The 11982-nt window shown below is 54.3% G+C and overlaps 1 protein-coding gene across 1 annotated transcript; it reads left to right on the forward strand.

Annotated features, from left to right (window-relative positions):
- Positions 1-8244: 8244 nt before the first annotated feature.
- On the forward strand, positions 8245-8895 carry ASCL1 (achaete-scute family bHLH transcription factor 1; the record flags this gene model as incomplete). The annotated part of the gene is made up of 1 exon (XM_082309158.1): positions 8245-8895. The coding sequence occupies one exon, from the start codon at positions 8245-8247 to the stop codon at positions 8893-8895; it is 651 nt and encodes a 216-aa protein (XP_082165284.1).
- Positions 8896-11982: the final 3087 nt, after the last annotated feature.

The raw sequence follows: 11982 nt of genomic DNA on the forward strand, positions 1-11982 counted from the left end.
TGAGACAAGTTATGTCAAGGCAGGTAATCTTGCTATATTTTTGTGATGAAGGTAAATTCTGTGGAATAGAGAAATCATCTCTTTACAGTTATTTTAGTCTTGAGGGAAGCTCTACTGCATGCAACAGTGCAAACTCAGATTGGTAAACCTAACAAAGATTTACCATGAATTATTGGTACTTACAAAATCCAATAGCTGCTAAACCCAATCAGCCTTATAGCAGGGAAATTGAGTGGAGCCACTTTCAGGGATCTCAGTCCGAACCCATGTTGAAAGCCATGACTGTGGAGTCAGAATCCAGCCCACTGAAATTATCGACTGTATAACGTGCAGCAGAAGTAACTCAGTGCTTTGGGCATGAACACATACCTTTTTCAGAAGAGCCACTTGTTTGTGTATCCTGCAGCTGCACACAGGGGTAGAAAGTTACTTTCTAAAGTGACCAGCAAACCTGTGGTATGGGCTGGCAGGTCAAGGTAGGCAGCGAAATGCAATGCACACATAACACCCTGGGCCCTGCCGACACCGTGGCAGCAGGTTGGGGCAAGGAGAGATGGGGCAGTAGGAGAAAGGGAGGTTAACCTTGGTAATTGCCAGCAGTATAAAAACTAATTTTTTAACTGCTCAGCCAATAAGTTCACTACAGGAGGCAGTATTTTGTGTCCTGTGTTTGTGCAGCAACCGGCACAGTCCTATGCATGATAGGGACTTGAAGGCCACCTTGCAAAAAAAAAAAAAAAAAGCAGTGAGACAAGGGTGGTGACGACACTGATTATAGTAGTCCCTGCACAGGATAGGACAGCCTCCGGCAACTGGTCTTGTTTACTTTCCCCACACACCATGCCTCTCTACCTGGTGTATTTTTCAACTAGATTTTAAAAAAATTTAAATGCATGTCCTAAGGCTGGCCAAAACAACTGTGGCATTCAAAGTCATAAACTATTTTTTTTCTGTCATTTGTGCCTTCCTTTTTCTTTCTTTTTTCCTCCTCTTTTCACTAGCCTGTGATCTACCCTTTTTCCTTCTCTGTGGCTTTTACATGCATTTAGTCTTTTTTTTTTCCTTTCTTCCATCCCTTTTCTTATGTATTACACCCTCTGTTCACTCTACCCTGAGAGTAATGGCAAGGCAAAGTGAAATATTGGACATGCAAAATAGTGCTCATGCAAATCCTTGTAATTATCTATTTTGACTCCTCCTCCCCCCTGCTTTTTCTGTTTATATTGCAAGTTATCATCTCTTACTCTTATTGCTACATAAGCATAATAATATCACCAGTGTACTGCCACCAGTTCACTGTTTAATCAGCCTGGACTGTCAGAGGTTGCATGGTAGCAGAAGGCACTGGCTGGTGGAAGCAAAGCTCCTTCTTGCCAGGAGGAATTCCCAAACTCTCTTGTTCTGGAGCAAAGGGGGGGGGGGGGGGGGCGGCACATGTGTGACTGCGTGTGTCCAGTGCCATTACAGTATGAACACACAATTGCATCAGTACTGGTTACCTTGGACCATTTCAGAGTCCAAATTGCCTGAGCTTCCCTGTCTTCTTTGAAGTACTAGTTCAGCGTACGGGTTCATCCCCCTGCAGTGACATTGCTAACTGGGATTTCCCACTTGGGTTTCAACTTGCCCTGTGTGTCTGGTTCCCCATACACTGGGTGAGCACCTAAGCTTTGGGTCCACGCGTCCTGCTCTGGGCTTTTGCTGCAGCATTGTGCAACCCCACTCCTTTCAACCGTCTGCAGATACGCACTGATGTACCACATTGCCTCCATCTAAAAACACCTTTTCACCCTCGGAAACACACACCTTCTTCTGGGGCATGCACACACACGCACTGCACACATCCATTCTTGGCTGTGCTGCTCAGCCACAGCTAAGAGGGCTCTTTGCACTGAAAGTTGGCTGGTTCCCCTGGCTGGCATGATGCAGGTTCAAAGGGCCACGGACTTTGGCTGCTTTTCAGACTGCTCTTTCCCGCCTCTGCCTTTAACCAGTATTTGCAGAGTGGCGGCTTCCCTGGATTTGCCTGTTTTCTGGTTTGAGCAGGGATGCCCCTTCCCATGCAAGGACACTGGGACTGTCCTTGGCCCGCAGCTCCCTGCCTGCCTTGCTGCTTCAGGATGTCCCAGTTGATTTGAGGGAGCAGTGAGCAATGGAGAGAGGCTTTTCTAGTAAAACCAGAAGCTCCTGAAAAATTGCCAAATGAGGATTCAGTGAGCATGTGAGCAAGTGTGTGCGTGTTAGTGTATGTGTGTGTGTGTATGGTGGGGGGAAGTCCCCCTTATCGATAGGGTGTATGCATTTACCAGAGGTCTCCGGGTGCTGCAGCTCTCCGTTACGTGCCAGCCCGCCTGCATCTCCCCGGTCTACATCGTGGTTGCAAAACCGCCCAGCCACATCCCCCCTCCTTGCAGAGCCGGGCTCCCCGACACCTCCTGCTAAATGCTGTTTGGCCTCACCCCATCCCCTCCGCAGGCGAGCTTCCCCCGTCCGCTTCCCTCCGGAGCGCGGCGGGGCCGGGAGGTGGCACTGTGTCTTCACGGCAGCGGCCGCCGAGGCCGGGAGCGGGGGACACCCGGCTGTCCCCGCCGCCTGCCCCCGGGGCGAGGGGGGTCCGGGGGGTGGGTTGGGGGTCTGCCTCCCAGGCTGCGGCAGGCATCACCCAAACCCCCGCCCACCCCCTGACACACCACACACACACACACACACACAGCGCCCGGTGTGATTCATCCCCCGGGGCTGTGATGGACGCGGGACGCGTGGCCGCACAATGGGGCCACCCGGCGGGGCCGGCGGGCGAAGGGCGCCGCTCCGCGGGCGCGGAGGGACGGGGGCACCGCGCAGCCCGGCGCCGGCGGGCGGCAGCGCCCGGCGGGGCCCGCGGGGGCGGCGGAGGGGCGAGCGGGCCGGGGCCGGGGCCGGGGCCGGGGCCGGGGGGGGGGGGGGGGGGGGGGGGAGAGCGGCTGCTGCGGCTCCTGCCGCTTTTTTTTTTTTTTTTTCTTCTTTTTTTTGCAGCCCTATATGCAAACTGTCACTTCAGGTTAGCACAAGACCTGATGTAGCTCATTAGCATGAGCTGTATCTAATATGCTTAAAACCTCTAATTATTTATTATGCCCTAATTGGCAGCCCAAGAAATGTCTGCAAAGTGATGAGTGTTCATCCCAAGACGCCTTTCAAGAAGAATTCAGCAGTGTCCCTGGTCAAACGTCATTTTTAATTCTTCATTGGGGCGCAGGCTGTATTCCTCTTGTAGACGATACAACGCTAAGAAAACGCGTAAAACTTGCTACCCCGAGAACTAGGCTCCCTCCACTCTGGGCAGGATGGGCAACAATTACGCACGAACACAGTTTAATGCTCAAAGTCCTTCTTTCTGTAAAGGGACGCTTAGGAAGAGACGTTAAAGTTTATCAAGTACGCAAAAGTGTAGGCAGATACTCCTTGAAAACGACTTACCCGAAGGAAGAGCCGCCAGGGAAAAAATCGCTTTCCTGCCCTCTGGAAGTAGCAAAGTTTTGAAAATTATATTCACATAGAAACTGTTTCAAAATACGTTTACATCGCTGGGGTTGCTCCCTCCCCCCCAGCTGCCTTTTTTTTTTTTTTCCTTCGAAGTCTGTATTATGTTTCTTCGGGTTGCACCAACTATTTATTTATCTTTATTCTTTCTCTCTTTCTTTTCATTCATTATTCTCTCTCCCTCTCTCTTTTTTTTTTTTTTTCTCCTTCCTTGTGTGTGTGGTTTCTCGGTCTGATCTGTAGCTTGTTACCACCCACTGCACGCTCTCTCCTGCAGCCGAGGTGTTTCTATACAAACTTCAGCGTCCAGTTGTCATATTAATTATTACACTGAGTAATGACTGAAATAGTCAAAATAAGGGGAGACTCAAGAGAGCTTTTTCTTGCTGCTCAAAGATTCAGCAAAGAAGCCTTGCAACAAAGCACTAATTGGTCCCCAGAAATACTCTGACAAGGCATGGAAGATAGGTTTCATAAAGCCCAGCAATTGTGAAGGGGGAAAAGATCCTTGAATAGACCCCACGCTTCTTTTCTAAACTCTCTTGCTGAGCAAAAAATGGACTGCTTCTTGAATACTGGACTGATCTTGAATGCTATACCCAGCAGAGAAAAAAATGCACCATTTATTGTAAGTTTTTTTTCCAGCTATTCATGTGTTCTATGTGGAGAATAAGCTGGTTTTGTTTACCATGAAAGACCTTTTACTTTATTTTCACTCTTGGGGGGGAAGCTGGAAAGGGGAGGGGGAGGGCGAGGGGAGGGAGAGAAACACATGTGCCCAAATCCAGACGAGCTGCCTACTGTAACAAAATGGAGTGTAACAAATCCTACAGAAGTCCCGAATGTATCGATTCTTTGAAGATCTATATAGATTAACGACTTTCGTTCTGCTTTTCCAAGACGGCATTTAATCATAACGTAAATGGCCTTTAAAAAAGAAAAGGGGTGAAAAAAAAAAAAAAAAGGCATACCGAAGTTTAAAAAAAAAAAAAAAGGCAAGGACTTCAAAAGACCTCATGAGTGTGGCTACCATTTAGGCACACAAAAAAGCCACTATAAAATAATGACAGTTCAAGATTTAAAAAAAAAGAAAAAGAAAAATAAAGAAGAAAAAAAAAGCCCAATGAAAAGGGCAAGGGCTATTTATCATTATGTTAGAATTAAGAATTTCAAAGTGCAGGTGCAGGACTGTGCGTATGAGTGTGTGGCAGCGGGGGAACCTTGAAACAGTATTTATTATCTATCAACCTGGCAGCCCCAGACTCTGTGCAGTGAGCAGACAGGGGAGCTGGCAAGATTGGCATTACCTTGGACAAGGCAAGGGGCAAGGTTGGTCCCCGGCAGCAGTGGGTGGCGAGGGACATGCTGGGTGAAGGAAGGAAAAGGCTCTGTCCTCCCCGGGACCCGGAGCCAGGGGAGCCGAGGGGGGACAGAGCCACGGAGGCGAAATGACATGCCAGTTACACCCGGTGACCTCTGGGACTGGCATCTTTTTCCTTTTTAAGAGCCCTCTGAGACTCGAGAAGGAGGGACCCGGAAACTCTGGTCTTATTCTGCCGTTTCGGGGAAAAAGGGCAGGAATTTCCCTACGTGGTGTTTCCAGGCCAGTTCTGGTAGTGGGCTGCTCCAGCAGAATTACTCTGTTTAAATATGTATATAGTTTACAGGGCTGCAATTATTTTGATATTTCTGTTGCCGCTTCCCAAAGCACTGGGACGAGAATCGCAAGGCTGGTTCATTACTGTTCTCTCACTCCTGTGATGTCACAATGCGGAGCTGACGATGCAACAACTATTTCCAGTGCAGAGAATTCTGATGTCAGACAAGGGACGTTGAACAAACCATCCAGAAGACTTGGAACTGAAGAGGGAGAACTCCCTACACAGAAAATAAAAACGAATGTTTTATCCTGCTTAGGTCTGGCTGTCCAAGATTAAAATAATTTAATTTAATACATTTCACGTGCAATGAGACAGTAGGCAAAAAATCAGAAACTCAGTGACCAGTGGGCCTTGAAACAAGTATGACAGAGGTTAGACCAGACAGACCTACTTCACCTTTTTCATCATACATGTGCATTAAAACCTGCCACGTTAAAAATTACTAAAAGACTAGTTAGCAGGTGCACATTAAGGTTCTGCCAGATGACGTTGCTGCTCATCACTGTTTAAACTCACATGCTCAGCCAGGGTCAGGGGATCCAGTGGTAGATGAGAAGCGATCTCTACAGCTCCAGGCTGCCGTAATTGAGGCCAGCAGCAGAGCAGGGTTTATTTTTGCACTCATTTCCACTGAAACCTGCAGGTCCCCTCCTTCCATGCTTTAGGACTGGTGCGAGCACCAGGGATGAAAGGCACTTGCCAGGGGCTTCCTAGAGCCATAATCTCACCCATGGCAAGACCGTCATACCACGGCTCTGCTTTTTTTAGGCAGCTGGAGAGCAGACACCTCTGAGTTTTCAGGGTGGAGAAGTGCAGACAGAGGTGGAGATGAGACAAAGCTGAAGGCAGAAAATGTGCTAAAGTTTGCACAGATATGTGGACATCTGAAAGGCAGGAGGGCAGGGAGAGAAGGCCATGCCAGGCTCCTCACTGCTGCTTGTGCCAAGAGCAGGGCCACCAGCATGCCCCGGTGCTGAGCCTGGCCGTGTCTCCCAGGCTGCCCACACCGCTGCAGCCCCAAGGGTCGGTGTGACCACCAAGCCACGCCAGCCTCAAGCTCTCAGCACCTCAGCCGCATTTGGCCCTGAGCCACAAGCGAGCCTTCACCTGGCAGGAGGGATAATGTCCTCTGCATAGGCCAGGTCCGTCCTGACTCCCCAGTTACAAGCAAATGCCATCACCCACTTGGAAAGGTGGTGACCTGCTCCCACTTTGCAGGGTGCCACGGGAGGCAGCAGGGGCTCAGAGAGTTCCCCGGGGCCAGCAAGCAGACAGCGAGACCTGGGAAATGGGCTCTGGCGGCAAAGGGAGAGCTGACGCCACATCTGCTTGCTCTGCTTAGCGCACCCAGACTTTATGCTGCCCTCTGAGACGAACCTCCTCGCCCCGTGCCGGTGGCAGTGCTGTGGCACTCAGACCTGCAGGGTGCCGGCCACTTTGGATGCACCCAAGGGCGTTTTATTCTGTCCCTCCAGACGGGCTCGCCCCTTGGCACTCAGCATTTCAAAGCGGTAACTCGGGGTGACTTCCCCCCAGGCTGCGCACGCTGCTGCGGCGAGCAGCACCCCTCGCGCCGCCCGCACCGCTGCGCCCGCCGCTGCCGCAAGCCGACGGAGCCGCCGCGCCGCCCGCGGAGCGTCTGCGGCGCCCAGCACGGGCGGCTCCGGCCGCTCGGAGGGGAGCAGCCCCCGCCGCACCCGGGGAACTGGGGCTCGCAGCGCCTGGCGAGCGAAGGAAGCGGCACCGCGCATCCCGGCGCGCCCCGGGGACAAGGACAAACCCGCCCGGTCGCGGTCCCGCAGAGGGAGGTTTCCCTTCCCGCCTGCCTGCCCACATGCACACGCCGCTGCTCCCGCCGGCCCGCGCCCGGGACGCCCCCGTGCCAGCACTGCCCGCCCCGCGGCTCTCCCCGCCAAACCTGGCAGGTGCCGCTGCGGTCGCCCCCAGCCCGGGGCTGCCCGCACCTGCCCGCGCCCCGGCAGCCACCCCCTCCCTCGCCCCGGCCCCACCTCCGCGGGGAGCGGGAGGGCACGGCGGCGCACGGCCGCGCTCGGCCACCCCCTCCCCGGGCAGGGCTCCCCCCTTTACCCTTCGCCCGCACCCCCCTCCCGGAGCCGCGACTCCCCCCCGCCCGCCCCCCCCCCCCGCGGCGGCCCACGCGCGCCGCCTCCCGCCCCGTCGGGCCGCGCCCGCCGCCGCCGCCGCCCCGCGCGGCGCCCCGGCGCGGGTGTTTGCTCAGGGCCGGGAGCGCGGCACGCGCCGGGCGCACGCACTTGCAACAACAAACCCGCGAGGGGTGGGGGCGGCGGGCGGGGGCGGGGGAGCGGGCGGCGGGGGCGGCGGAGGGGGGCGGGGGGAGGCGGGGCCGCGCGCCGGCCAGCGCGTGTGCGCCGGGGGCCGGGGGCCGCGGGGGGGGCGACGGGTGGGGGTGGGGGCGCGCGCGCGGGGGTGCGTGTGGCCCCCCCCCCCCCCCCGCGCTGAAAAGGCGGCGGCGCTCCGCGGCCCGCGGCCGCTTGCGGCAAAGCCGGGGAGCGTGGAAGGCGCAAGGTGCAGGGGGTGCGTGCGTGCGCGTGTGTGTGCGTGTCTGTGAGCGCGGGGGGGCGGCGGGAGGAGAGTGCGTGCGTGTGTCTGCCTGTGTGTGTCTGTGTGTGTGTGTGTGTGTGTGTGTGTGTGTGTGTAGGGGGGGGCGAGCCCCGTCCGCCCCTTATAAGAGACACAATCCCCAGCCACTTTTTTGCAAAAGGGGCTTTGCAAAGCAGCCTGCGCACACGCGAGCGCCACGAGCCTCCCCGCGGCCGCCGCACGGAGGGCGAGAGGGAGGGGGGCGGGCAGAGCCGCCCGCCAGCCCCGGCCGGCCGCCCGCCCGCCCGGCTCCGCCGCCCGCTCCCTTTGGTCGCCGCGGCCCCTCTCCCCCTGCCCTCCCTCGCCTGCCTCCTTTTCTTAAGCGAACGCCGCGATTTCTTTCCTTTTTTCCCCCCTTTTTCGATTTTTTGTCGGCGGTGGGGGGACGGGGACCGGCCGCCGCTCGGGCGCCGCCGCCTCGCCGGACGCCCCCGCGCCCATGGCCAGCGGCAGCCCCGCCAGGATGGCCAGCGGCGCCGGGCAGCCGCCCTTCCTGCAGCCGGCCTGCTTCTTCGCCGCCGCGGTGGCCGCCGCCGCCGCCGCCCCGCCGGGGCCGCCGGGGCCGCCGCCGCCGCAGCCGAGCCCGGCGGGCGGGCAGCCCTCCCCGGGCGGCAAGCCCTCGGCGCCGCGGGCCGCCAAGCGGCAGCGCTCGGCCTCGCCGGAGCTGATGCGCTGCAAGCGGCGGCTCAACTTCAGCGGCTTCGGGTACAGCCTGCCGCAGCAGCAGCCGGCGGCCGTGGCGCGGCGCAACGAGCGGGAGCGCAACCGGGTGAAGCTGGTGAACCTGGGCTTCGCCACCCTGCGGGAGCACGTCCCCAACGGCGCCGCCAACAAGAAGATGAGCAAAGTGGAGACGCTCCGCTCCGCCGTCGAGTACATCCGCGCCCTCCAGCAGCTGCTCGACGAGCACGACGCCGTCAGCGCCGCCTTCCAGGCCGGCGTCCTCTCGCCCACCATCTCGCCCAGCTACTCCCACGACATGAACTCCATGGCGGGCTCCCCCGTCTCCTCCTACTCCTCCGACGAGGGCTCCTACGACCCGCTCAGCCCCGAGGAGCAGGAGCTGCTCGACTTCACCAGCTGGTTCTGAGCGCCGCCGGCCGCCGCGGCAGGTGGGTGCGCGCCCGCGGGGGGCCGGGGGAGGCCGCGGGGGGACGCGGGGCGGCGGGGGGCGCAGCCGCCGGGGCCGGGCGCGTCCCGCGGTACTTACGAGCGGCTCCGGCAGCCGGGCGCTGCGCTGGTCCCGGCGCGGCTCTGATCTCCTCTCTCTTTTATTGTTACAGGACAGTTGCAAAAGGGAAAAAAAAAATAAAAAAAAAATCACCCAGAGAAAGACAGACAAAAAATCCACCCAGAAAAAGAACCTGTTGCGTTTCCCTCTCCCCCGCCGTCGGAGGGCGGTGCGGGCACGTCTCTCGGCGGGCGGGCACAGCGCTGCGCGCCGCGGGGGCGGTCGGGGCGGCCGCCCCCAGCCCCGGAGCCCGGCCGGCCTTTGCACTCCTGTCGCGCCGCCACGGACTGCGCCCCCGCGGAGCGGGCGTCCCGCGGGGGAACCGCGGCCGCCCCGGGCCGCGGGGACGGGCGCTGCGCTCCGCGGCCTGCGGAAGAGCTCTCCCTCCTCCCCAGCAGAAAGGCACCCCGCCGCCGCCGCGGCCCTTCAGAGACTGGCGTTCATCACTCTGTGGACAAAGTTAGTTCCCCGATGCTTGTGGAGATGTCGAAATGAAGCTACGCGGTACTTAAAGAAGCCCCTGGAGCCCCGTCTCCCCCCACCACCACCTCCCTCCCCTCGCTCCGAGCTTTTCCTCTCGTTTCCATCATAGAATGCTTCCAATCTTTTTTGTGAATTTTTTTATTATAAGAAAATCTATTTGTATCTATCCTAACCCGTTTGGGGATATATTAAGCTATTTTTGTACATAAGAGAGAGAGAGATTTATAGAGGTTTTGTACAAATGGTTTAAAATGTGTATATCTTGATACTTTTTTTAATATGTAATGCTTATTACCTCTTCATGTTTAGACTTGTAGTCGACGTTACCTTACAACTGCCATTTTTGTACGTGGTTTTGTAAAGGACTTGGATTTCCTCCAGATGTACTTTAGCACCAACGTGTCTTACTTTATAGAAACTTTGTTAATGTATTAATAATGTTATTAAACAATGTTCAAAGTGAACAAAGTTTATGCAGCTATTGTCCAAACGCAAAATGGTAGCCATTTGTTTTTATATGCTGCCTTTTGAAAAAAAAAAAACAACAAAAACAAAACACACAAACAAACAAACAACCCCTATGCCACTGCCTTTTCTTACTGTTTTATTACAAACTTACAAAGGTCCTGTATAACCCTGTTTTATACAAACTAGTTTCGTAATAAAACTTTTTTTAATTAAAATGATCGGCTGCCTACTGCATGCAATTTTTTTTTTCTTTCTGCCATTGACAACGATGAATGTAAGGACGAAATGTTAAATGATGTTATGCCGGAGCTAAGTTGCATATGAAGTGTTTGTATCTGATGGATGTAACATATATATCTTTATCTATCTCTATATAAATATGCAAAGATCTAGCGGTATCACCATTGTTTTCTTGCCCTTCTGTGTTGCAAATGTGTCTCCAAATCAAAAGGCGAGGGGATGATTAATGATTGCATTGTCCTTCCTGAAATCACTGCACATTAAAGAATTCCCCCAAAAGCCCAAGTCCTAGAAAAAGAGGGCGCTCCATCCCGCCTTTCGGCGCTGTGGCCCTCTCCTCCGCGGCTCTGACCCAACGAGGCAGAAAAACACGGGGGAAGGCGCGGCCGCCGCCGCCGCAAACACGGGCCGCTGTGTTGCCTCTGCGAAGGCAGCGGCTGGATAAATAAAACAGTCGGGGGAAAGACGGGAGGCGAGAGGCGAAGGGAGAGGAAATTAAATAAATAAATAAAGTAGTAGAAATGGGTGGCAGCTTAGAGACACTGGTCTTTCTAAGCTTGTTATTCTACCCAAATAGCGTGATCTGCCTGTAAAAGTACCCAATTACCAAGACTCAAAAAGAAATTGGACTCTCCCCCCCCCGCTTTTTTTTTTTTTTTTTGGCTAGCCTGCTTGTTGTCAGTTAGCAAGGACGTGACCAGAATTCGCCTTCTCCTTTTCGCCTGGCTCCTGCATCACTTGCAAATTCAGTTTGCGTGCACCAAGCCAAGCGGAAAGCAAAGCGCAAAATGCATCTTACAAAAAGGAACAAAAAAAAAAAAAAAAAAAAACCAAAACACAAAACCCCAAAAAAACCAACAAAGACCGGAGAAAGCCAGCGTGTCGTACGGAGTTAAAAAAATCTAGCCCCCTCAACTACAAATGTGCCGTCAAGTTGCGAGGGATGCGCTATTTTTAAAAAAGAGGAGGGAAAAACTTTGGTGGGGCACCCCGCAATTTTCTCTGTGGGTGCGTATGTACGAGTAACTATATATGTATATGCACGCACGCATATGCATAGGTGCACATATATACGCGTGCATATCAATGTATAGTCCTTTCTGCGCTGCTTTAAAAGTGTACGCACATTTGCCCTTCACCTCCTCCCCCCTCCCCGGCCCGAAATGATCAATATGTGATTTAATCGGGGGCGGGGGACGGGGAAGGGACACGCTGGGGTCACGAAATCCCTCATTACTTCAGCACAAACACTCATTGTTTTAACCGCTCGTGGAACTAATGTTTAGTTATGAAAATAATAACCGTTATATGCCTCCATCCGCTCTCCCTTTACAGCATCTCCTTTTTTATTTACCCACTTTTGCAAGTGTACCGATAAGGTATGCAAAGAAAGTGTAGCGAGTAATTTATAGCTATGAATATAACATTAGGATAATGTTTCATTCTGTTACAAAGGCGAAATTTCTCTTCCTTGTGTAGACAGGTGTTCTTTTTTGCTCACTTCTGAATAGTAAATATCCAGACTCATTAAACTAAAGGCAAAGTTACGCTCTTGTTCGCTACAATGTATAAGGCAGGCTCAGAAATTCACCACCTCCTCCCTCCCTTTTCCCCTCAGCCCCCTCCCGAAAGAAAGAAAGAAAGAAAACACACACACACAATTTTACTGAAGATAGGGAAAGGGCAAAGCAGGATTGGGGTAAATCTCATTACATCTGCTCTAATCGCTTAGCAACACAAAGCCTTTTCTTGTAT

Source organism: Platalea leucorodia, assembly GCF_965183815.1.
Source record: "Platalea leucorodia genome assembly, chromosome: 4".
NCBI lineage: Eukaryota > Metazoa > Chordata > Aves > Pelecaniformes > Threskiornithidae > Platalea > Platalea leucorodia.